This window comes from Pelobates fuscus, chromosome 13 (assembly GCF_036172605.1).
Source record: "Pelobates fuscus isolate aPelFus1 chromosome 13, aPelFus1.pri, whole genome shotgun sequence".
Taxonomy (NCBI): domain Eukaryota; kingdom Metazoa; phylum Chordata; class Amphibia; order Anura; family Pelobatidae; genus Pelobates; species Pelobates fuscus.
Genome location: NC_086329.1, coordinates 2,831,091 through 2,857,980, shown reverse-complemented (window position 1 = coordinate 2,857,980; position 26,890 = coordinate 2,831,091). Strand labels below are relative to the sequence as shown.

Genomic DNA, 26,890 nt, shown 5'->3' with positions numbered 1-26,890 from the left:
GCTAGTGGTGTTGTGGATAGAGGCACTGAGGCTAGTGGTGTTGTGGAGAGAGGCACTGAGGCTAGTGGTGTTGTGGAGAGAGGCACTGAGGCTAGTGGTGTTGTGGAGAGAGGCACTGAGGCTAGTGGTGTTGTGGAGAGAGGCACTGAGGCTAGTGGTGTTGTGGAGAGAGGCACTGAGGCTAGTGGTGTTGTGGAGAGAGGCACTGAGGCTAGTGGTGTTGTGCAGAGAGGCACTGAGGCTAGTGGTGTTGTGCAGAGAGGCACTGAGGCTAGTGGTGTTGTGCAGAGAGGCACTGAGGCTAGTGGTGTTGTGCAGAGAGGCACTGAGGCTAGTGGTGTTGTGGAGAGAGGCACTGAGGCTAGTGGTGTTGTGGAGAGAGGCACTGAGGCTAGTGGTGTTGTGGAGAGAGGCACTGAGGCTAGTGGTGTTGTGGAGAGAGGCACTGAGGCTAGTGGTGTTGTGGAGAGAGGCACTGAGGCTAGTGGTGTTGTGGAGAGAGGCACTGAGGCTAGTGGTGTTGTGGAGAGAGGCACTGAGGCTAGTGGTGTTGTGGAGAGAGGCACTGAGGCTAGTGGTGTTGTGGAGAGAGGCACTGAGGCTAGTGGTGTTGTGGAGAGAGGCACTGAGGTTAGTGGTGTTGTGGAGAGAGGCACTGAGGCTAGTGGTGTTGTGCAGAGAGGCACTGAGGCTAGTGGTGTTGTGCAGAGAGGCACTGAGGCTAGTGGTGTTGTGCAGAGAGGCACTGAGGCTAGTGGTGTTGTGGAGAGAGGCACTGAGGTTAGTGGTGTTGTGGAGAGAGGCACTGAGGTTAGTGGTGTTGTGCAGAGAGGCACTGAGGCTAGTGGTGTTGTGCAGAGAGGCACTGAGGCTAGTGGTGTTGTGCAGAGAGGCACTGAGGCTAGTGGTGTTGTGGAGAGAGGCACTGAGGCTAGTGGTGTTGTGCAGAGAGGCACTGAGGCTAGTGGTGTTGTGGAGAGAGGCACTGAGGCTAGTGGTGTTGTGCAGAGAGGCACTGAGGTTAGTGGTGTTGTGCAGAGAGGCACTGAGGCTAGTGGTGTTGTGGAGAGAGGCACTGAGGCTAGTGGTGTTGTGGAGAGAGGCACCGAGGCGGTATTGAGGCTAGTGGTGTTGTGTAGAGAGGCACTGAGGCTAGTGGTGTTGTGGAGAGAGGCACTGAGGCTAGTGGTGTTGTGGAGAGAGGCACTGAGGCTAGTGGTGTTGTGGAGAGAGGCTTGAAGACTATGGTGAGGCCTAATAGAAAGCAGTTGTTGTTGGGGGATTCCATCATAACAGGTGTGGAGTGGTCTTGTGAGGCGTCTTCCCGGAGCTACTGCTCACAGAGACAGGAGTCGTATCTGTAATATTGTTAAGCGAGCAAAGCAGGAAGGGGAATTGGATGTACTTGTCCATCTAGGGACAAATGACTTGGCTTGCAATAAGGTTTCAGAGGTTAAGGACGTTTTTAGTGTTTTTGCCAATGATATACGGCAGGTTGCTTCCACACTGTCATTCTCTGAAGTTCTGCCTGTGCATAACACTCAGAACGACAGGCGGATGCGTATTAGGGACTTTAACTTGTGGCTTGGTGAATGGTGTCGGGAGCAAGGATTTGGCTTTTTTGCTCATGGTAGCTCTGTTTGGAATGGAAATAAACTGTACAAAAAAGATGGTTTGCATCTTTCTCAAAAGGGAACAAATGTTCTCAGTGAGCAGTTCAGAGGTTTTGCTAGGATGTATTTAAACTAGGAGGGGGGGAGGGGCAAAAGGGTGATAAAACATCAATCCAACTGTCCCCCAAAACAAGGACAGAAGGTGCCTGTAGCAAGTGTGTTAAAAAATGATAAGCTTAGATTCATGTCTACAAATGCTCGCAGTTTAGGGAATAAGATCCATGAACTTGTGGCAATAATGGCAACTGATAGTGTAGATTTAGTCGCTGTTACTGAGACATGGTATAATGAGAAAAATGACTAGGACATAGCAATACCAGGGTACTCTTTATATAGAAAAGACAGGGAAGGCAGGAAAGGGGAGGGGTGGCCCTGTATGTAAAGGATAGCATAAAATCTAGCCTAATAAAAGTTAGTGAGGTGAACATAGAGTCCATTTGTGCTACGTTAGAATTTGGTAATCACACAGTAACTCGTGTAGGTGTGATTTATAGGCCCCCAGGACAAATTGAAGAGTTAGATAATCTACTAGTTGAGGAAATGGCTAAAATGACAATGAAGGGGGAAGTTATCATCATGGGTGACTTTAATCTTCCTGATGTGAACTGGAAAACAAAAATAGCTGCTTGTGCCAGGAGCACACATATTCTAAACTCCCTACTGGGATTGTCTCTAAAACAAGTCGTTGAGGAGCCAACTCGTAAAGAGGCCATACTAGATTTAGTGTTAACAAATGGAGATTTGGTATCAGATATTACTGTGGGTGAAAGTTTAGGATCCAGTGATCATCAGTCAGTGTGGTTTAATATAAGAACAGTGACTGAGTCACACCACACAAAAACAAAAGTTTTAGACTTTAGAAAAACAGACTTTTCTAAAATTAGAATATGTGTAAAGGAGTCATTATCAGACTGGAGCAATTTAAATGGAGTCCAAGAGAAATGGGATTGTATAAAAGTTGCACTACTGAAGGCAACAGAAAATTGCATTAGGCTTGTCAGTAAAAGCAAAAAATTCAAGAAACCACTGTGGTACTCCGCAGATGTGGCCAAAATAGTAAAAAAACTAAAAGTTAGCATTTAGTAATTATAAAAAAAACCCAGTGAGGAAGACAGAATGACCTATAAGATTAGGCAGAAAGAGGCTAAGCAAGTTATAAGAGCTTCCAAATCACACACAGAAGAGAAAATAGCACAGTCAGTAAAAAAGGGGGACAAAACATTTTTTAGATACATAAATGAGAAAAGAAAAGTAAAACAAGGATTAGTTAGATTAAAAACAAAAGAAGGAAGGTATGTAGATGAGGATAAAGGTCTAGCTGACTGCCTCAATGACTATTTTTGTTCAGTATTTACAGATGAAAATGAAGGAAAGGGACCTCAGTTAAGAAAAAGGACAAATGAGTCATTTATTACACGTGAGTTTACAGAGGAAGAGGTTCTATTTCAACTCTCAAAAGTAAAGACAAGTCAATGGGACCTGATGGAATACACCCAAAGCTATTAAAAGAGCTTAGTGGTGTACTAGCAAAACCATTAACAGATTTATTTAACCAATCATTGATAACAGGAGTAGTCCCAGAAGATTGGAAGTTGGCGAATGTTGTGCCCATTCACAAGAAAGGTAATAGGGAGGAGTCGGGCAACTATAGGCCAGTAAGCCTTACTTCAGTAGTGGGGAAAGTGATGGAAACCATGTTAAAGGATAGGATTGTTGAACATCTAAAAACACATGGATTTCAAGATCAGAGACAACATAGGTTTACTTCAGGGAGATCATGCCAAACTAATCTTATTGATTTTTTTGATTTATGTAACTAAAATTATAGATCAGGGTGGTGCAGTAGACATTGCTTACCTAGATTTCAGTAAGGCTTTTGACACTGTTGCACATAGAAGGCTTATCAATAAACGGCAATATTCAAGTTTGGATTCCAATATTGTTGAATGGGTAAGGCAGTGGCTGAGTGACAGGCAACAAAGGGTTGTCGTCAATGGAGTATATTCAAAGCATGGTCTTGTTACCAGTGGGGTACCTCAGGGATCTGTACTTGGACCCATTCTCTTTAATATTTTTATTAGTGATATTGCAGAAGGTCTTGATGGTAAGGTATGTCTTTTTGCTGATGATACTAAGATATGTAACAGGGTTGATGTTCCAGGAGGGATAAGCCAAATGGCTAATGATTTAGGTAAACTAGAAAAATGGTCAGAGTTGTGGCAACTGACATTTAATGTGGATAAGTGCAAGATAATGCATCTTGGACGTAAAAACCCAAGGGCAGAGTACAGAATATTTGATAGAGTCCTAACCTCAACATCTGAGGAAAGGGATTTAGGGGTGATTATTTCTGATGACTTAAAGGTAGGCAGACAATGTAATAGAGCAGCAGGAAATGCTAGCAGAATGCTTGCTTGTATAGGGAGAGGTATTAGCAGTAGAAAGAGGGACGTGCTCATGCCATTGTACAGAACACTGGTAAGACCTCACTTGGAGTATTGTACGCAGTACTGGAGACCGTATCTCCAGAAGGATATTGATAACTTAGAGAGAGTTCAGAGAAGGGCTACTAAACTGGCTCATGGATTGCAGGATAAAACTTACCAGGAAAGGTTAAAGGATCTTAACATGTATAGCTTGGAGGAAAGACTAGACAGGGGGGATATGATAGAAACATTTAAATACATAAAGGGAATCAACACAGTAAAGGAGGAGACTATATTTAAAAGAAGAAAAACTACCACAACAAGAGGACATAGTCTTAAATTAGAGGGACAAAGGTTTAAAAATAATATCCGGAAGTATTACTTTACTGAGAGGGTAGTGGATGCATGGAATAGCCTTCCAGCTGAAGTGGTAGAGGTTAACACAGTAAAGGAGTTTAAGCATGCATGGGATAGGCTTAAGGCTATCCTAACTATAAGATAAGGCCAGGGACTAATGAAAGTATTTAGAACATTGGGCAGACTAGATGGGCCGAATGGTTCTTATCTGCCGTCACATTCTATGTTCTATGTTTCTAAATTAGGAACTTTCCTACTAAACAGCTGAGAGCAAAGTCCCTAATTTGCTATCCCAATGAAAATGAATAGTTTGTAAAGATTTTAAACACAATTCGGAACAAAATAAATTGCACTTGGTTTTTTTGCTACATCTTGCAAGTCTGTTTTTCATTTCAGTACAATTCACCCCCAAACACTGCCCCTAATTCGAGAATGTGGCCATGTATCAGAATGAATCCCAAAGTGTTACATATTCTAGAATGATTTAGCATGCAGCTTGTAGGACCGTGAATAGAGTAAGTTTAAACGATTTATTTTAGGTAAAGTTATGCAAGTTGGTTGTGAAGTCTGACCGCACATTGAGATGTATTCTATATTTTTGTTTTCAGTGCCGAATACTTCATTAACGAGCCTCCCCGGGTCACGTTGGACAAGCTGGAAAAGCTAGGATACCGTGTCGTCAGCATGACCGGAGTGGGGCAGACTCTGGTATGGTGTCTCCATAAGGAATAATTGGTCCAACGCCTGTATCTCGAGTACAGAGATCTCTGGTCGTATAGGACTTGTATAATATACTATTTTGGCAGAATACAGTGGATTTCGTTTGGCCTGGCACACACTAGCTATACATGCTGTTTCACAGAAAGCTTCCAAGAGCAGTTAAAGTTTGTCTGGTCCCGTACAGCAGGCGTACACTGGCACCTAGGAAGTCTAAACCTCCACCTGTGCCATCCTGAGTGGGCATTTTGTGAATCACTGGCCATAGAATAAAGGAGACCAGCAACGGGCATAGTGTGTAACTCTTACAAGGTATCCTTAAAGGGAGAGTGTCCCTCCAGTGCCAGGCAGTGCGCAGGTGGCACAGCTTCCCTTTATAATAAAAAACTCGTTGTTCCTAATAGATTATTATTTATTTTTAATAACTCTCTTAAATGTGTTTTTTTTCTATTTTTGTCCTTTCTGGTAACTTTATGTAAGGATGATAAATTGGACATTTTAATGTTCAGGATTATGGAGTTAAATATGTTTTTATTTCTGATAACTAAACAGCAGATGTCGTTGCAAGAAACTGCTGTTAAATTACCAGAGATAATACACTCTGGACCATACAGGGTTACTGGTTCAGATGCTTGGAGTACCCTGGCACCATTCACCCCTAATGGGGAAAACACTTACATGGGTTTGCCCTCTTACCCAGGACTGCCATGTGCGAGGCTCCCAGCTTGCCGGTGATGGGTGTCTGAGAGCGGAGTGACAGAGATGCACAGAATCGCCATTAGCCAGCCTGAAGCAGCAGAAGGGTTAAACTGTGCAGTACATACAGACTCCAGGCACCATGACCCCTTCAAATCATGGAGGTGTCCCTGGTGCTTGAAGTAAATAACTATGATGCATATTATGCAGAATGAATATTGTTTTTGTAAGGAAATGCAATGTACAGATAAACTAATGGAAATTGTGCATTATTACATTTTGATTTTTTTCTGATTGCACTAAACTGAAATTGAACACAAACTAAAGCACAAGATACCATCCTTCACCCTGTCTGCTGCTTCGCTTCGAAGGAAACCTATAGTCTCGGAGGGATGAATTATTTCTGGACTGTTTGTTTCCTTGTATCCAAACTGAAAGTTTAAAAGATAACGTACCTAGCTTCCAGTGCCGGGAATCCTCTGCTCCACTTTCATTGCCTTCAGCTTACCTGATGACTACTTCTGCGATCTCCTCCAATCAAATGCTTCGCCTAGAGAGGCATTGAATTAGAGGTATGCATGTGCGGCCAAATGCTGCACTCTACCAGTCAAAGAATCCTACCAGCAGTATTTGATTCCAGAGTTTGACTCTGTTCTGGAGGAGGATTTAATAATATGTTACATTATAGGATTACAGTGAGCGGACCAGTAGTAGATCTCAGTAAAGTAGTCTGGGTAACCTTAATGTTCCTTTAATACATTGCAAACAAAACGTCTCCGCTACTCAGGAGCATCTTGTTCTGCTCTCTCTATGGGTTTGTGATATGAAGTTAAAGCCGCAGTCATCACTGCTTAGAGAATAGCAACCTATGGGCCCAGTGCAGTGTTCTCCAAAGCTAGTCAACATGGCTCGTGAAAAACTTGCTTGAAGTGACTACAGCTATTGCAAGCCCAGAGGTAAACCTCCCTGGTTGTCTGACTGCATTTTTTTTTAATTCTTTATTTTTCATTGCATTGTGCATGAAGTAACAGTAAACCTGCTCTGCCCCAACGGCAGTCACAAGTTGTATAGTAACAGGCATAACAGGCATGGCATTGCATAAGAATAAACGGCACATTTTTTTAAGTTAGTTAAGAGGACGTTATAACTGTGGGTTTGACATAACATAGGAAACATTAGCGTTATTCTAGAGTTTAGTAGCAGATTGTATGAGATTAGCAGCACTAAAACCTGCATGCAGTAATGGTTAAAATCAACAAAAGTATGCATGCGTCATGTTATGAGAAACCAAATGAAAAAGAACATCAGCTCCTGGCTGTTGAGCATGTAGGCTTGTCGGCAGTATGTGTGTAGTGCCGGGGATGTGAAGGGTTAACTCAGCCTATACCCTGCTGGGGCAGCAAGCCTAGTCTCGATTGTCCCGATATCAGGCTTTGTAGACCGCCTGTTGGGAAGGAGTAGGTGAGTCTCTGTGAGGGAGCCGTTTTCTTCACCTGATCCCTGGTAGGCAGCAGGGTCTTGGTGGCAGCTGTGGGAGGTGGTACGCCGAGGGCAATGTGAGGCCCATCTCTAGCTCCAACAGGGGTCGGCCTCCTCGGAACTTGGGCTTTGCTCAGAGGGTCCCTCCCAGAATGGAAGCCTCTGAAGGCCTGGGAGTCCCGCTGCCGGGGTGTGATCTTCCAGCGAGGTGGTTGGTCCTGTGGGGGTAGGCACCTGGTAGCCTTCGGTTTAGGCAGGCGTGTAATAGAGGTAGTTGGCGCTGGGGTGAGGGCTGCACTCAGGGGTTGTCTGTACCTCTCCACTCTCCGATGCCCCATACCTCAATTTGTGGCTGATGTGGCGTCGAGACCATGCGCTTCTCTAATTCTGCCCAGAATCGTTGAAAGTGGGCGTCTAGGCGCCTTAGTGACTGCTCCGCCTGGCAAGTGTATACTCCGCTGGGTTGTACAAGAGGGTGCTTCGGCATGAGTCGCGCGTCCGCCATTTTTCTGAGACCCTTGTCTATGATGTGTGTGCCCGACTATAAGTAATGGAGGTGAGCGCTTTCAGCTAGTGGGGACCGGGATTGAAAGTCACTTTTTCTAAATTAAAAAACTGACACACTCAGCCTATAGAACCTCAGCAAGCTGCTGTGCTTTATGTGGTTAAAGGGACACACACTCAGCCTATAGATCCTCAGCAAGCTGCTGTGCTTTATGTGGTTAAAGGGACACACACTCAGCCTATAGAACCTCAGCAAGCTGCTGTGCTTTATGTGGTTAAAGGGACACACACTCAGCCTATAGATCCTCAGCAAGCTTTAGGTGGTTAAAGGGACACACTCAGCCTATAGATCCTCAGCAAGCTGCTGTGCTTTATGTGGTTAAAGGGACACTCTAGGTACCGCTTTATCTGCTCTCTATCACGTCCTTTCATTGCAGTGTCCCTGTCCCCTTAAGCCTGCAATACATTGTTTTAGAGAAACTGCAAGGTTTATATCACGGGTTAAGACTGCCTCTTATAGCTGTCTACTAGACACATGCCACTAGAGGTGCTCCCTGCATTTTCACAGAGTTTGACTCGAGCGTGGCGACACTGAATGCCAGTGCTGCACAAAATCTGCGTGACGGTCACTAGAGATCCAGCATCCTTTAAATCCCCATAGGAAAGGCCTAATGCAGGCGCACAACTCTCGCACATTAGGTTCCTCCATCTGCCTGACGTTGCTGGATCATGGCGCTGCAATTAAAGGAACACTACAAGTTTATATTCCTAACATGATGGTGCTGGAGTGGCTGTTTAGGTTACAAAACCACCCCCCCAGGTTGCATTGAAAATGTAGTTTTACGCCCTGCCTTCATGGGTGGAATGCAGTGGGAGACTACTGAACATGCACCGATCAGCATCTCTGTGCAGAGCATGGCGACACTGAATGCTGCACACAATCTGCATGACTGTCACTAGAGATTACCAAGCAGTAAATACTGCCGGGACATTCTAAGCTGGATACTCTACATTAAGGTAGATCCCCAAGTGCTTCCATAATGCTTTGTTGTTAAGTTTTAGTTCTGCAACATCTGGGGATCTACCTTGTTGGCAGCCCTGCATTAAGCTGTATGGTTCTAGTGACTAGAGTCCTTTTAGCATTGGTGAAATAAAGGCTTTTCACCACTGGGGGTGATGGGTGACACGCAGAAGGATAGTGTTCCTTTAATGTGATGCTGTGTTAACGGGTTCATTAACTTAAAACTCATAGCTAAGGCTAGATCACTTGCCATCAGTATATTTATAAAACTTTTACAATACACGCTCACTAGACTAGTGCACAAATCCTTTTCACCTCTGATGGACGAATCAAATGCCTGTTCATCTACACTACAACAAATTGATCCACCGAGCTCTCAAGCTGATCGATTGGTTCTGGTGTAGATGAACAGGTCTGGCAGGCCTTTACGGTCAGAATGTAATGTTTTATTCACATTGATAATGTATGATAATTATCTTATTTCAGTATAAGAATCTGGTGCAATATGGAATTCCTGCCATGCTGAATGTGATGTAATGCATTGTATAAAACACATTGTAAACAACTGGTTTCCCTTTTTAATGTGTCTTTTTTCTTTATGTCAGAGATTGAAACAAAATCTCTGGCCTGAACGGAACGATTGCCATTTTAGCCGTATATACAATCTTGTTGATCCCTTAAAAGGTACACTAATGGTTTTATGTGGTTATAGTGGCTGAGTCCCCTGGCACCATCCTTCCCTTTCAGTGTTAAACTATTTATATTGCATTAAGCAGCTGTGATTGACAGTGTCAGCTGACCGCATTTAACCTATCACAGTGCCCATTGCTGGTATGAATTGGTATGGCTATAAGGAAGTGTGTAATCTCGGCATTAGCCACATTCAGTGTTAAACTGCTTGAAAACTGACACTAAATGGAATGACCGCACCAGAGGACTCCAGGTACTATAACCACTTCAATGAGATGGAATGGTGATAGTGCCTGCAGTGTCCCTTTAAAAAAAAAACAGTGACTTGCTGTGCTGGGGTTCCCTGCTCCTCTCACATCAGCAGGCCTTGTAATATTCTCAAACTAAACAAGTTCCACATTTTATGCTGACATAACGTGACCTTTAAAAGGGACACTCCAACTACTACAGCTCTGTACCATCTCAGACGATCCTATTACGTAGTTTTAATTCAGTTTGCCATTGTCCCACCTTATAGCCGTGCTGCTTTCCATTTTGTCAAGCTGTAGAAGCCAGTAATCTGTTTTATGACTGAGAGGAACAGATCTGAGCCCTTGCAGCCAGTGAACGGGTTCCTACCTGGCACAGAGCTGACATCTGGCTTTTCTTGCTCGTTGGTAAAACACACAAAAGTAATTATTTACGGCATACTTGTCTCCTTCAATAAATCCTTTAGATCGGTCCGTTCTTGCTCACAATCAAGACATTCAGAAGCTGATCACTGAGTGAAGGCACGCAAGCAGGACGCCACTTCCTGCCTCTCCTCTGACTCTGGACAAGCAGAAGATCCGGCTAGATGTCTCTGCAGAGCCTCACAGTGCAGGGTTGGTTCATTACCTGAGTGCATCAATGAGCTAAGCCCTGCACTGTTAGCTGTATTGGAGACAGGAAGTGGCACCCAAATGACCATGGGTAAAAAATCAAATGGTCCTACTAGGTACAATGCAAGCCTTGGATCACGGCACTTGGAGTGTTCCTTTAATAATCAGATTGATCAAAGTTATTCTCGTCATAGCAAAGTCAGCTTAATACCTTTTAATATCATAAAATAGCAATATATTACACAATGTCATATCAACGTGTAACGCTACATTTTATAAACTTATAATACAACTTTTTTTATTATTTAATAAACAGTTGATACATTTACATTTATAAAAAAAAACACTTTCAAAATACAAATACCTTTGTTGAGGTAATAATTGTAAAACTATAAAGTAGAGAGCAGTTCAGTTATTCGGATTCGTCATGCTGTAATTGATCTATCAATCGCTGCCGTTCTGCAGCTTGTCGCATCTTCATCATCACTAAGCTTTCGTAGTCACGCTCCGAGCGGACAGAATCCTGCAGAAATAGTCAAAACACACAAAAAGGCTAGATTAGAAAAAAAACCGAAACACAAAGCGTAGAATGAGGGTCCAGCAATTTCCGGTTTGAGTCAGAGAGTGATCAGGAAGGGAATCTGTAAGATGGGGGGGTATAGCGCTACCTGTGAGGTCACGTTTTGCCTTGGGGTATTTTTGATAACATTTGAGGAGGTGATGGCACATTTTGAGCTGCAGCAATTTCTAGAAAACACTAGAATTCAAACAAGGCAGGGCATTGGGGCGAGGGCTCCTCACAAAGTAAGGGAGCACAGATTTCTAGGGGACATTTATTCTATTCTAAGTGAACCTGTAGAATAGCAAAGGTTTCTTCTTTAAATAACTGCAGAGAAATAAAAACGCCGGCTACCTGTTGGGGAAGCTGATCAGAGCTGCTCACCACTCACGCCAGCAATCACAAAGAAAAGGAGTAAAGGTTCTCCCCTTACCTGGGGGGTGGAGGGGTTTGTGTTGTGGGACGTCGGAGGCTTGCTAACCCAAGTCACGGTCAGGGGGTTGTTTAAAAGTCCAGTCTCATTCTTCACAGCGAGTTCCTGCAAAGGATAACAAGATAATGCATTTCTTTATTTGCCTCATATTTCTGACTTTCAGTTTTCATTAGAATTCAAATAAAACCTGAGAGCCTTCCTGTTACAGCCCAACTCAATGGTGTTTAGTTTATTGTCCTGAGAAAGGTGAAAGGAAACCGGTCGAGCTGGAGTAATAACCCCCAGAGCTCTCATCACATGTGGGAGGAAACATTTACTACTGCTGTGTATTAGGACTGGATCGATGCCGATACAGATTAACCCCTTAAGGACACATGACATGTGTGACATGTCATAATTCCCTTTTATTCCAGAAGTTTGGTCCTTAAGGGGTTAATCGACCGCCTTTTGGACCAATCTTTGGTAGATGTAAAATTCTGAAAAAGCAACATACCTTTTATATTAACTGGGCATCCTGACAGCAAACACATATCACTCTCAGGCAGTGATCTAGATGCACCCAGCATGCACTGGCTGCCTGATAATAATTACTGCCTGAGAGTGATAGGAGTGTGATTGCTGTTAGCAGGTAAAAAAAAAAAAAAAAAGCTAAATTTAAATAGAAACTGTTGCTTTGTTAAAAAAAAACTCGTAACGTACAAAATATCGGCACCTGTTATGGCGCCAAAAGGAGACCGATAATCTGTATCAGCATTGTCTGAGAACAATCACCCTCCTTTCACTCTCAGCCAACCTTTTACATTACAGTAGATTATTCACTGTCTCACTTCCCTGCTTTCAGCTGAGCCCCACATGCGGTAACTCACAAGGAGGGGGAATGTGAGGTTGTGGCGCAGGGACGTAATATTGTGGCGCAGGGACTTACGGGTAGGAGTGGGGTGTGTGAGGTTGTAACGCGGGGATTCACAGGGATGGGTGACGTTTCTGCATGTGGTGACTGGAAGAGACACACACACACACTACAATGCCAATGCAAATGATCAGAAATACGCAGAATAGTGGCTCTAATAATCTGTCTATCACAGTAAAACGGTCTTAAAAGAGCTTATGGAAACGGAACCAACTTGAGGTCTGTAGGACAATCCACGCACCTGTATCATTGTGCTAACCAATAAAATGAAACCACTTACTGCGGCTCTAAACGAAGAGAATTCAACAACCGCCGTCCCCTTCTTGCTGGACATAAGCAGGTTCTGTACTTGTCCGTACTGCAACAAAATGAGAATTACATGAAAACGGACTCAGGGTCCATTTCAACATAATCCAATTCATTCACTAAAATGGCAACTGCTGAAAAGTAAGTGAGAATTTAGGATAAATCAGAATAAAAAAAACGGAAATAAATAAACATACATTGACCTGATAGGGAATTTGTACAGGACGGGTAAACAATTCCTATTAAGGACTAATTGAATATTTTTAGATTAGCTTTTCAAATTATTTAAATCTCTCTATACTATAAAAAAGGGGGGTGAGTGGGATATCCATATATATCGAAATCCACATACTGTTCAAAATATTAAAGGGACTCTATAGTCACCAGAACAACTACAGCTTATTATATAGTACCCAGCTTATTGAATTTGTTCTGGTGAGTAGAATCATTACCTTCAGGCTTTTTGCTGTAAACACGGTCTTTTCAGAGATAATGCAGTGTTTACATTACAGCCTAGTGATAACTTCACTGGCCACTCCTCAGGTGGCTGTTAGAGATCCTTCCTGGGTCATGGCTGCCTAAAATGCATCCAAACATTCAGTGTCTCCTCCCTCTGCATGCAGACACTGAACTTTTCTCATAGAGATTCATTGATTCAATTCATCTCTATGAGGAGATGCTGATTGGCCAGGGCTGTGTTTGAATCGTGCTGGCTCTGCCCCTGATCTGCCTCCTTGACAGTCTCAGCCAGTCCTATGGGGATTGTGATTGGATCAGGCTACCACTTCTGATGATGTCAGCAGACAGCTTGTTTTTCTGAGGCAAACAGCATGCAGAGCTACAGCTTCAGGCTTGAATACAAGTAAGATTTTGCTATTTATGGAAGCATGAGTGGCCCAGGGGTGCTAGATGGTGGTTTTAACACTATAGGGTCAGGAATACATGTTTGTGTTCCTGACCCTATAGTGTTCCTTTAAATGACTTTAAAGGTTCAACCAAAAATATAACATTTATGGCCTGCAAACAGAACTGCTACCCCTGGTACCGGATCAAAATTATTCATTAGAGCGGGAACTGTGTGGAAGTATTTTTGGCCAATCAATTTAGGCTCAAACAGCCAAATCCGCTATTTTAGTCTATAATGTTAAGCGTAATTTGAATTCCCCGAAATCAACACGTTAGTCAGTTACTCAATCAGGGTTAGTCACTAAACTCTTACAGGGAGACTGTAGGCACCCACATAACTTCAGCTCATTGATGTGGTCTGGGTGCTGTGTCCCTATTGTACCGAATGCTGCCATGTTAAACATTGAGTCCCAGAGATCTGTTTACATTACAGCACAAGTTTGCCCTCAGTGTCTACCAGACAGTCACTGGGGGCGCTTCCGGAATCGTAACGGACTTCTGGTCCGTTATCGGATGCTGGACGTCCTCACGTTGTGCATGAGGACCTCCAGCGTCAGATTTTACCAATAGGAAAGCATAGATTTAATGCTTTCCTATGGGGAGGTCTAATTCGCGTGGCATTTGCTCATCGCTGGATGGAGGAGGGGCGGAGCTTCGACCCAGCACCAAGGGACATCAGCACTGGGATAAGGTAAATAAATAAAGGAGCCTGTATTTACTGCGGAGGGGGGAGGCAGAGAGATCGGTAGTGCCAGGAATACAGCTTTGTATCCCTGGCACTACAGTATCCCTTTAAATTTACAGATTGAAAACCAGAGAATTTTTCCTCTGCCTAGACACTGGGCAGAGCTACCGCCGTTGAGACATGTGACGGCTGTAGGAAACTGGCTCTGTCTATAGAGAATCCGGTTGTCTTGCGAGACGCTCCATAGACCTCAATGCTGTATGTTTCCGCATGGGAGAGAGTGCAGCAGTGATGTTCACTCCTGGCACTGAATGTTCAAATCCTGAAGAGGACCTGCCAGAGGAAGATGGCGGCACCTTCGAGGGACAGGTTCAGCAAAGTTAAACTAACCTTTGCCTGACCCCGGCAGCAATGTTACTGTCTCCAACTCAAGCAAAGTCAACAGATGGTGACATTGCCGCTTTAGTTGTTTCCAATATATAAAATACTTCAGGAGACAAAGGAACACTCCAAGCACCATAACCACTACAACGTGATAATTGTACAGAGATACTAATCCGATACTGGGAGAGCAAGTAACGGGGGGATAGATCGCTTCCCAGAGACCGAGTACAGAGATACTAATCTGATACTGGGAGAGCAAGTAACGGGGGGGGATAGATCGCTTCCCAGGAGAAGATTTCCCTTTTAAGGATGTGTACCTGAACAAGTATAAAAATTTAAGATTACAACAATCATAACAGAACCTTTTGCAGAAGCCTCATTAGAACGTCTTCAGAATATCCACCTCTCGTCTCGTCATCTTTTCGACATTTCCATTTTAGCTGCCATGAGAAGATAGAGACCATACTGTCAGAGATAGATTGAGAAGATAGAAACCATACTGTCAGAGATAGATTGAGAAGATAGAAACCATACTGTCAGAGATAGATTGAGAAGATAGAAACCATACTGTCAGAGATAGATTGAGAAGATAGAGACCATGCTGTCAGAGATAGATTGAGAAGATAGAGACCATACTGTCAGAGATAGATTGAGAAGATAAAGACCATACTGTCAGAGATAGATTGAGAAGATAAAGACCATACTGTCAGAGATAGATTGAGAAGATAAAGACCATACTGTCAGAGATAGATTGAGAAGATAAAGACCATACTGTCAGAGATAGATTGAGAAGATAGAAACCATACTGTCAGAGATAGATTGAGAAGATAAAGACCATACTGTCAGAGATAGATTGAGAAGATAAAGACCATACTGTCTGAGATAGATTGGGAAGATAGAGACCATACTGTCTGAGATAGATTGGGAAGATATAGACCATACTGTCTGAGATAGATTGAGAAGATAGAGACCATGCTGTCAGAGATAGATTGAGAAGATAGAGACCATACTGTCAGAGATAGATTGAGAAGATAAAGACCATACTGTCAGAGATAGATTGAGAAGATAAAGACCATACTGTCAGAGATAGATTGAGAAGATAGAAACCATACTGTCAGAGATAGATTGGGAAGATAGAGACCATACTGTCAGAGATAGATTGAGAAGATAAAGACCATACTGTCAGAGATAGATTGAGAAGATAAAGACCATGCTGTCTGAGATAGTATGGTCTTTATCTTCTCAATCTGTCAGAGAGACAGAAAATGGAAAAAAAAACAATGTTCAGCTATAGGATATCCTCACCAGTAGAAACCTCTGTAGTATTTACAGTGACCATTAATTCCTGCACTTCACATAAAGGGGTCAAACACAAAACCCAGCTGTTATAGAGTTACAACTCCCAGAATGCTTGGCCAGCCGTAATGTTTTACACTGGGGGAAATCAACGTGCTGCTCATCCCCTACTTCTTCCACATGGTTAACGTAGTCAAGGTTGCCATCTTGTGGCAGCAACTGCTATCAGTACAATTTAAGGCGTTTGGATTGAGTGACAGATTGTTATCTGAATAACAGAATAAGTCATTAGTATTTACTGACGGTAGTCCCGGCCATCTGAATCTAGCCATTTATACAGTACATTGGATGCTTGCTGTATGCAATAAATAGCAGGGCTCGGTTGGCTAAGCGTTATGGCAGTTGCAGTCTAACAGGTGAGGCTGGGTAAAGAACGCCCGGGTTTTAGGAACCAGCCTGGAAGTGTTTAAATAAAACAATATAATGTAGAAAGATGCATTTATTAAACCAGGAACCGTGGGAAAGCAGAATGGATAGCGCAAATTGTCTTTTTTCTTAAATCAATCTATGAAAGGGTCTGTTTGCACAATAAAATGTGTGGGATAGCATTGCTCAAAGACAGGACAGTTAAACTAACAATGATCGCCAGTTCTCTGGGAATCGAATGCTGGTAAACAGTGGCACCTTACCTTAAGTTTAGCTGATACTCCTGTGTCTGCTTCGCTGCCTAATGTTGTACCTGTACATAGAATAGCACACCATTACGGTTCCAATGTAGAGCCTTAACAGGAGAGCAATGAATACACACGAACAGGATTACAAACATTGGTACCAACAATACATTATTCACCTCAATTAAAACCACTGATAAAAGGGACACTGTTGGCACCCAGACCACTTCAGCTCATTGGAGTGGTCTGGGTGCAAACTCCTATCACTCTTAACCCTGAGCATGGAATTATTGCAGTTTGTATCAACTAGAATAATTACCTGCTAGGGATAACTCCTCCTCTAGAGGCTATCCACCAGACAGCCTTGAGAGGGACTTCTGGAATACACACGGACCTTCGGTCCGTTATCCGACGCTGGACGTCCTCACACTCTGCATGAGGACTTCCAGCGTCAGATTTCCCCCCCCCCCCTCCCCCTCCCCCCAGGAAAGCATTGAATAATTATTTTTCTATGGGGAGATCCTAATGCAATTGCCGCACATGTGCGTTAGGTTTCCCCCGCTGGCTGACGTCGGCGCTGAACCCTGGCACTATAGCTTCCCTCTCTGTGAAGGCACCATGGGCAGGTAGCCTTAATAACTTAATAATATAGAAGCTATAGTGCCAGCAGTGATTACACACTAACAGGATTACAGTCAAGTAAGAAAGAAAAAAAACAAAAAGTGTGTAAAGTAGAATCAGTCATGTGACGATAGTCAAACTATAACAAGCCCTTTGTGGGGTTTTGTAGCCCAACACTCCTTATTCCATTTCAGTATTTTCATGGTGTATTGAGAGTCTTGTTTTAGGGTTTATTAATTTAGCTGCTGCCTTATAAATCGGCGCTGGGTAAATGGTTATATATTAAATTAACATATTCAATAGCTGGTTCTAGGGAGATACCAGGTTATTAGAATTTAAGTTTTGACTACCTCGGAATCTGTTATCCATTTCTGCTCGGATCTGTTCCTGTATCAGCCTTTTCTGCTCCTCCAACTGCCGGGAGCCCTCTTCACGAAGGCGCATAATCTGAGAATTGCAGGAAAATGAAAAAAAATAAATAAATGAAATCACAGAGTTTCACGAACAGATTTCTAGACTGACAATGATAAACTATATTGCCAAGACATTTCATTGAAATTATTAATCTCAAACATTATAAGAACAGGGTCATCACTGGCTATAAAATTTGTTTAAAAATTGGTAAAATGGTTCTGAATTTAGTTTGTTAAAAAGAGACACTACGGGCACCGTAACAACCTGATTACACTATTTTATATCCCAGGCAACGTCATACCGTAATGAAGTAATCTGTTAAAATTGTTTAACCCCAAAGTCTGCAAGACGGAATTCTGATTGATCTGCTCGTCCACTTCCAGTGCTGGTCCAGGACTTAAAATCAGGAATCCTTGGACTGGAATCCTTTCAGGAAAGTGAGCTTGAAGCCTTAGGTCTGCATAGGAAGTGGGGGGGGGGGGGGGGGCAGAGCAACCTGGACAGTCTTGCAGAATTTGGGTTAATCCCTGAAGGCAGCACCTGAAATGTCTTGCACCACAACAACTTCACTGCGATCAAGTTGCTATGATGCTTGCAGTAGTCCTTAAATTCCTTTCATTTGTGATCACCCTCAAGGTGTAGTTTCCATACTGCAGTGTTAATGGTAACAAATATATACTTCAAACAAACCCCAACTAAAACACTTCATTTTACTCCCATTAATGTAACAAAACTAAAATCCTGAAGAGGAATCTCATTTCGATAGATTGTCAGAGAGAATGATGGACACAAGCGGCTTGCAGAATACTGAGAAGCTGCTGACTACAGCAATATGCCAGGTGGACACATACCATGCAGCAGATTGCAATTCAATGTGTTTTAGGACAACAATTTGCAAGCTGAAAGACACGGTAACGGAAAATTCTTCGAAATATTTCTTCTGTGCTAGGTGTTCCCTAAAACATCCCTGCGGTCTATATTGCTTGCTACGACACGGTTACAATTTATCATCTGTCTGGATATCTATATACTCCAAAACTAGATGCAATTCAATGCATTGATAATGGGAAGGAAGGAGCCAGGATACATTCAATTAGTAACTGGCTACATCGGAACTGATTGGGATTTCCTAATCTGTTTGTGCTCTTGTAACAAATCTTATCTACTGAATAATAGATTTAAAAACGTTTTATATAAAGAAGGGATTTTTAGGTGTGGTTTTATTATCACATTAAACCAGGCTTCCCCAAACTCCGCCCCTCCAGATGTTGCTGAACCACAACTCCCATGATTATAAGCCTATTTCATAGAATCATGGGAGTTGTAGTTCAGCAACATCTGGAGGGACGGAGTTTGGGGAAGCCTGCATTAAACAAACTGCCAGCGGGCTAGTAAAGCGGGTTTCTTCTTCCCAACCATGACACCATCCAAATAGTCAGAAACAATACTTTAATAACTGGCTTTCAGATCAGCAACCTTCCTCCCTCATACCGCAAGCTCCATTTACCAAGATTCTCACATGGCAATAAAAATGCACTAAACTCAATTTAGGCAACCACCACATTTTTGAATCATTGCTAAAAATATTGCATTACGTAATGATTCACTTGTGTTCTATTCAATATAAAATAATAATCTTACAACTGTCCAAATCCATCCCACAAAGGGTGAAGGTCGGGAGGATTGAGATGAGGACAGGGGTGGCAAGGAGTGTTTGTATGTGGGGAGGGATCCTTGCCACTATTGTTGTCTAGCGTCAGATGCCAGTTTTGCACAGAATTCTAGAACTTTGTTCTGGGCTAGCTAATGACGCTGCTTGAGGTGAATGTTAACCCTGTGTAACTAATAGTGCACATACAGATACCATAACCACTTCAAATCAGTGAGGTTTAACCCCTTAAGGACTGAGCCAAATGTACACGTTATCAAAATAAAACGTAAACAAAGTTTGTAATTTGACTACATGTCTGTTCAACCGTACTTCACCTCTTTCATACCAAGTGCACCCCCCTTATTATATATCATTTTATTCAGGAGAAATAGGTCTTTCATTTAACATCAAATATTTAGCTATGAAACATAATTTAATATGGATTATATATAAAAGAATAAAATAAAATAAAATGAGAAATGACATTAGCGATGTCTCACGTGTAAAACAGTACCCCTATGTACAGGTTTTATGGTGTTTTGGGAAGTTACAGAGTCAAATATAGCACGTTACATTTTTCAGTTTTTTCACATTGAAATTCGCCAGATTGGTTATGTTGCCTTTAAGACCGTATGGTAGCCCAGGAATGAGAATTACCGCCATGATGGCATACAATTTGCAATGGTAGACAATCCAAGGTATTGCAAATGGGGTTTGTCCAGTCTTTTTTAGTTGCCACTTAGTCACAAACACTGGCCAAAGTTAGCGTTCATATAGGTTTGTGTGTGAAAAATGCAAAAAACTAATTGGAACGCACATTTTGGCCAGTGTTTGTGACTAATTGGCTTTAAAAAAAAAAATACTGGACATAACCCATTTGCAATACCCTGGGTTATCTACTTTTGCAAATGGTATGCCATCATGGGGGTAATTCTCATTCCTGGGCTACCATACAATCTTAAAGGCAACGTAACCAATCTGGCGAATTTCAATGTGAGAAAACTGAAACGCAAGCCTTATATTAGACTAACTTTTGAAAACCCCATAAAACCTGTACATGAGGGGTACTGTTATACTCAGGAGATTTCGCTGAACACAAACAATAGTGTTTCAAAACTGTAAAACGTATCACGACAATTATAACGTCAGTATAAGTGCCGTTTGTGTGTGAAAAATACAAATAATTTCACGGTTTTGAAACACTAATATTTGTGTTCAGTGAAGTCTCCTGAGTAGAACAGTACCCCCCTTGTACAGGTTTTATGATGTCTTGGAAAGTTACAGGGTTAAATAAATATATAGGTAGAATAAAAAAAATAATTTAAAAAAAGTATATATATATACATATATATACACACACACACACACACACATATATATACACACACATACTATTTTAATTGATATATAGCTATATATAGTGATATATACATATTTATGTATATAGATATATTATTTTGTTCTAAGTGTATTTTGATATCTATATATAATCAAAATACAGTAAGAACGAAATTACACTTTTTTTAATTTTCATTTTTAATGTATTTTATAATATAGATTAGAATTACATATAACAAACAATGAAAAATTTAACTAGTCTCAGTATAGAAATAGTCCTGGGACTGGCCACATCGCCTGGAAATATGTATAGCAATGCAGTGTGATAAAAACCTGGCTACCACATCTATAGTAAATACTACTAGAGACAAACTATCCAAAAAATCAAACAAAAGTATATACAGGTGGTACTAATAATTCTATGCCAACCACAGAGAATATATGTAGGGATGTAAATACAACATACATAGTCAGAACCCAAACACAAGCTTTATTATAATTTGCTATGTAGGGATGAGTAACATCAGATAACTATATCCCAATCATTAATTCCTTCTGGGGAATGTCTAGTATTGTAATCTTGTCAAAACTCAAGATAGAGCTGCCTTTGGTTCAGAGAGAGATGGAAAGTGATATATAGTGAGAAAATCAGTCTATAGCAGATTGATAATATTAAATTATAAAGTCTCTCTGTTAAACTAACTAGACAGGCATAGAAAAAAAAAGAGAATTAAAAAAGCAAAAATGCAATAGTTTAAGTGGCAATCATGGTGCTACAACCACCAGTGTCCAGTGCTCATATACACGATATGAGGAAAAACGCCCAACGCACGTTTCGGTGCTTAAAGAAATGCACCTGACGAAGATAGAGAGATCCTTCTTAAGAGTGTGTGTATTGTGAGCACCCAGCAACAAATTGACAAAATGGATTCAATCTCCCTGGAACAGAGAAACCTGCTATGAGAATCGATACTACCTCCTGTTCCAACGTCTGTGCATCGCGCAGTTCATCTTCTTCGGTTACTTGGGCTTGCGCCTGTCTCTCCCGAGCCTCAAGGTCTGCAAAGAAAATGAAATGATAACAGAAATAAAAAAACACCAACATGATTGGCAACATAGTCAGGACAACACTGTGAAATGTATTCTCTCTATACTATGCCAGATTTGGAAATGTGTTTTCCTGATAGGGGTGTATAGACCAGGGCTCAAACACACACTGGGCTAGCCACTAAAGTACAGACAAGTATTTGTATAGAGTGTCAGTGCATGTGTGAAGGTTTATACTGGAGGCCATAGATGTGAATGTAAGGAGGGTTAGTGTGTATTGGAACGCAGGGATGCATTCAGGCTGCGGGTGGAGCAGTGTCGCCGGCAGACAGGCCGTGCGTTCATGAAATGTCTGCATGCGAGTGGAATTTGAGCCCCGACAACACGGTAACGTCATATTTACTACCAAATCTTCCATGTCTTTCTTCTTCAATCAAGTTTTATTAAACAACATTCTAGGTAAATATAAATAAAGCACACACGGATATACTATATCCAAATAAATACCACTAGAATGATATCTGGATAGGTGCTCCTAGTAATAGTCTTTTGCTGCCTAGGAAAATCCTTGTATCACTGGAAAGTAGATATACCTAACGAAGCACAAAGTAGACAGAGGGGTTTCTATGATAAAATACGTTTTATTCTGTGTGCAAAAAACAAATGGCTATAATATAGATATCATCAGCAGTAAAACATTGTAAGAAAGCAACCAAATTTAACCCTAAAAACAATAAAGTGCATATTCCAATTAAAGAAGAAAAATCCCTCCCTGCTCGGTTCTAAATAACCGAATAAACAGAAGATCAAGGACCAGATAGGTGGAGGAGAAACGGCTACAAATGTGCCCTCTGCTCTGGGAACCGACTGTACGGGGTGCTGCAAATCGGTAGTCTTTCGCTCCTACGCGTTTCGTATGTACTCACATCCTCAGGGAGCACGAAAGCTTACCGATATTAGCAGTGTTCTATTATATACCCGAAGGGTAAGGGTAATTAATGGTCTTACAGAAATACTTTTTTTTTTTTTTTTTTTTTAAATATAGACAACGTAAAGATGTATAAAACCTTTTCATATTTTAAGATAAGGCTAAACCTCTTATACTCCATAAGGAAATAGTATTTTAGGAGATATAAAGATTTCAAACAATAAATATTATTAATAGAAGTAGTGATTTCTATATGGTGAAACAAAACCGGGTGGAAAACACAAAAAAGCCTATCCACGCTAGGAACATTGGGATACATTGTATATTATTACAAAAAATTACATGGAAAAAATGCAACATTGTGCACCAACACTCATATCTTAGCTGAAGGAACATGAATTGGAATAAATTCCTAAAACGAGCTGCCCAATGAGATTTAAGTAAGTAGGAGGAAAATAGAATAAGGGTAAAGAGGGAGAGTGAGAATCAAGAAGGAAGTTATAAAAATCATAATCACGCTCTCTAGTTCCTCTTGGTCCCCTTTCCTTTTTAATACACCGGTAGTTAAAAAGCTGCTTGGTCAAGATCTTCATTAAGACTACCATTCTAGAGGATACCCAACTTCCAAATCCAACATGATTCCCTCCATCTGAGGGGTTTCCATCGATCTCCACCTCTCAAAGTTGGTTTAATTGCCTCTATTCCTTCTACCATTAGGCCTTTAGGGTTCGCTCTGTGTTTTTCTAAAACGTGGATTGGTACGCCATCATTATTACATGTATTTTGGATTCCTCTTAAATGTTCCCCTATTCTGGTTTTGAGCTTCCTACATATTGTTTGCCACAAGGGCATTCAAGGAGGTACACCACATGAGTTGTATTCAATTAATACATTGCTCAATCTCATATCTTTTCTTTATCCTGCTATTTCGATGAGAACCTTTTATTATTATCTTTATTAGGGATAAAATCACATCCTTTCCTGCCATATCTGTATGTTCCTTTTAGGGGTAGTATCATCGAGGTAGGGGTGATATCTTGTATGTGTGGCATACTGGGAGCTAAACGGTTCTTTAAAGTAGTAGTATTACGTTTGAACACCACTCTGGGTTTAATTCCCCCTTCTTTTTGCATTATATTATCACAAGTGATAATGTTCTTAACTTCAGCCGCAGCGGTGTTGTATGTAGTGACAAATATTGGTAGTGTTTCTTGGTTCTGTTGATTGAGGTTTATTATTTTGGGGGTATATTAAGTCTTCCCGAACCAAATTATTAATTTGTTCCTGAACAGAACGGAGAAACCTTCACTGAACTACAGTCACCTAAATTACTTTAGCTAAATAAAGCAGTTTTAGTGTATAGATCATTCCCCTGCAATTTCACTGCTCAATTCACTGTCATTTAGGAGTGAAATCACTTTGTTTCTGTTTATGCAGCCCTAGCCACACCTCCCCTGGCTATGATTGACAGAGCCTGCATGAAAAAGAAAACTGGTTTCACTTTCAAACAGATGTAATTTACCTTAAATAATTGTATCTCAATCTCTAAATTGAACTTTAATCACATACAGGAGACTCTTGCATGGTCTAGCAAGCTATTAACATAGCAGGGAATAAGAAAATCTTAATTAAACAGAACTTGCAATAAAGAAAGCCTAAATAGGGCTCTCTTTACAGGAAGTGTTTATGGAAGGCTGTGCAAGTCACATGCAGGGAGGTGTGACTAGGGTTCATAAACAAAGTGATTTAACTCCTAAATGGCAGAGGATTGAGCAGTGAGGCTGCAGGGGCAGGTTCTATACACCAAAACTGCTTCATTAGGCTAAAGTTGTTCAGGTGACTATAGTGTCCCTTTAATGTTGAAAAATGCAAAGTTATGCACTTCGGGGTCAAGAATGCACAAGCAACGTATACCCTTAATGGAAGCAAAGTAGGGATAACACACGAAAAGGATTTGGGGATTGTTATAGACAACAAACTATGCAACAATGTGCAATGTCAATCAGCAGTGGCTAAGGCCAGTAAGGTATTGTCATGCATGAAAAAGGGCATTCATTCTCGGGATAAGAATGTAATTTTACCTCTTCATAAAATGCTGATAAGACCACATATTGAATATGCTGTGCAATTTTAGGCACCTGTTCGAAAGAAGGATATCATGGCACTAGAAAAAGTGCAGAGGCTGGCAACAAAATTAATAAAAGGAATGGAACATATCAGCTATGAAGAAAGGTTAACAATTTAAACCTATTTAGTTTAGAAAAATGTATAACGCCTGAGAGGGGATATGATAACATTATACAAATATATTCGGGGCCAATACAAACCATTGTGTGGAAATCTATTCACAAACCGGACTTTACATAGGACACAAGGCCATGCGTTTAGACTGGAAGAAAGGAGATTTCATCTAAGGCAAAGGAAAGGTTTTTTACCGTAAGAACAATAAGGATGTGGAATTCTCTGCCTGAAGAAGTGGTTTTATCAGAGTCCATACAGATGTTCAAACAGCTACTAGATGCATACTTGCAAAAACAGAATATTCAAGGATATAATCTTTCCATGTAGGGTAATAGCTGCTCGATCCAAGGATAAATCTGACTGCCATTCTGGGGTCAAGAAGTATTTTTTTCCTAGTTTGTTGCAAAATTGGAAGTGCTTCAAGACTGGGTTTTTTGCTTTCTTTTGGATCAACAGCAGAAACAAATGTGAGGAAGGCTGAACTTGATGGACGCGAGTCTCTTTCCAGCTGTAACTATGTAGGTGTTTCTGCTTTATATGTGGGCCATATTGCACTCCTTTGATTGGTGTATTTTTTCCCCTTCAGATCTGGGTCCCTTCCTTCCAAATTAGTTTTTGTCCAGTTGTACTTTCATACGTTGATTAATCTTGAATCTGCTTTGGGTATCATAATCCTCTTTATCTCCCCTAAATTTCTTACGTTTCCTCGTCAGCACTTCTTGTTCAAGTTTATTCAATCTAATGGAGACATTCGCTTATCTGGACACAACAAGGATTTTAATGTTCTAGTTTTTCTTGTAGCTCCTCAATTTTTTCCTGAAAAAAGGAGACCTTATTTTCCCGATATTTAATGAGGATCTTAATGAAGGTTTTAGAACAGAATTCCAAAGATTCATTCCATTCGGTCTGATATTCCACTTCATCTAGTAAAAAAAACAGATCCTTTGTTCCACCTAAGTCCCCTCGAGACAATATTATTCTTATCATAATTCTCTAGGTACAGCCGGTTCCCAGAGCGGAGGGCGCCCCGCTGACGGAACAAGCGGCTGCACCATATTTCAGAGTGCAACTCTACCGACACCTCCAGCGGAGGACTCTCCCCTACCGATATTTCCCAGACCGCAAAGGACCGTCGAGAAGCTGCACATTTGTAGCCGTTTCTCCTCCACCTATCCGGTCCTTGATCTTCTGTTTATTCGGTTATTTAGAACCGAGCAGGGAGGGATTTTTCTTCTTTAATTGGAATATGCACTTTATTGTTTTTAGGGTTAAATTTGGTTGTTTTCTTACAATGTTTTACTGCTGATGATATCTATATTATAGCCATTTGTTTTTTGCACACAGAATAAAATGTATTTTATCATAGAAACCCCTCTCAGTGTTGGTCTATTTTGTGCTTTTTTTTTTTAGGTATATATCACATTATAGGCAAATAATGAAAAAGGATAATATCTCCTGCTACAACCCCTCCGGGGCACAACCCCCGTGCTCCTTTCAGGTCTCCTCCCAGAATTCCCTCTGTTACAGCATTTATTTTTGTACTGTTTATCCTCTACTCCCCAATGACCATCTCTTCGATAATAAGTCCCCACAGTAGCCAAACCAGTTGGTTTAAACATTAGATGCCCCTAACAGGGTATTTACTATAGGGAGAACGGTCCGGAATACAAAGTTTACATTTAAGGTCAAACAGTCTGCCATGCTTCCAGTCTGCTTATCTCTCACTTCAGTAAATAATACGGTTTGTGTTTGCCAACTCTAATCCTAGCTCTACAGACAACTTCAAACCGCCAATTCCGATGTTTGTATGTAAACGATATACCCCGTTATTAAGGGGGCAGTCTGTGCACCATAACCACTACAGCTAGAATGGCATTGGTGCCATCAGCTGACACTTTCACCGATCACTGTGGTACAAATATGGACGAAATTAAAATGTGCCAAGCAAATGGGTGCAACTCCTGGCACCCAGGCCACATGCGGAGGAAAACAATTCTACACACACACACACACACACACAGACACACACTTATTTTATTGCTCAATACAATGTTAATCTCAGTTCTGCACACCAGTC

The 26,890-nt window shown here is 41.4% G+C and overlaps 2 protein-coding genes across 2 annotated transcripts in view; one reads left to right on the top strand and one right to left on the bottom strand.

Annotated features, from left to right (window-relative positions):
• GCHFR (GTP cyclohydrolase I feedback regulator) overlaps positions 1 to 9,386 on the top strand; it is a 28,557-nt gene extending 19,171 nt beyond the window's left edge. Inside the window, exons 3-4 of the mRNA XM_063439063.1 lie at positions 5,065 to 6,746; positions 8,173 to 9,386. Coding sequence (XP_063295133.1) covers positions 5,065 to 5,188 — 124 coding nt within the window. The 3' untranslated portion in view covers positions 5,189 to 6,746; positions 8,173 to 9,386. The remainder of the gene's footprint in view (positions 1 to 5,064; positions 6,747 to 8,172) is intronic.
• A 1,255-nt stretch (positions 9,387 to 10,641) lies between these two features.
• Positions 10,642 to 26,890, bottom strand: part of DNAJC17 (DnaJ heat shock protein family (Hsp40) member C17) — a 47,939-nt gene continuing 31,690 nt past the window's right edge. Inside the window, exons 5-11 of the mRNA XM_063439808.1 lie at positions 21,574 to 21,656; positions 17,545 to 17,641; positions 16,592 to 16,641; positions 14,969 to 15,046; positions 12,606 to 12,683; positions 11,416 to 11,520; positions 10,642 to 10,946 (exon numbers count right to left, since the gene is read on the bottom strand). Of these exons, the coding sequence (XP_063295878.1) occupies positions 10,836 to 10,946; positions 11,416 to 11,520; positions 12,606 to 12,683; positions 14,969 to 15,046; positions 16,592 to 16,641; positions 17,545 to 17,641; positions 21,574 to 21,656 (602 nt within the window). The 3' untranslated portion in view covers positions 10,642 to 10,835. The remainder of the gene's footprint in view (positions 10,947 to 11,415; positions 11,521 to 12,605; positions 12,684 to 14,968; positions 15,047 to 16,591; positions 16,642 to 17,544; positions 17,642 to 21,573; positions 21,657 to 26,890) is intronic.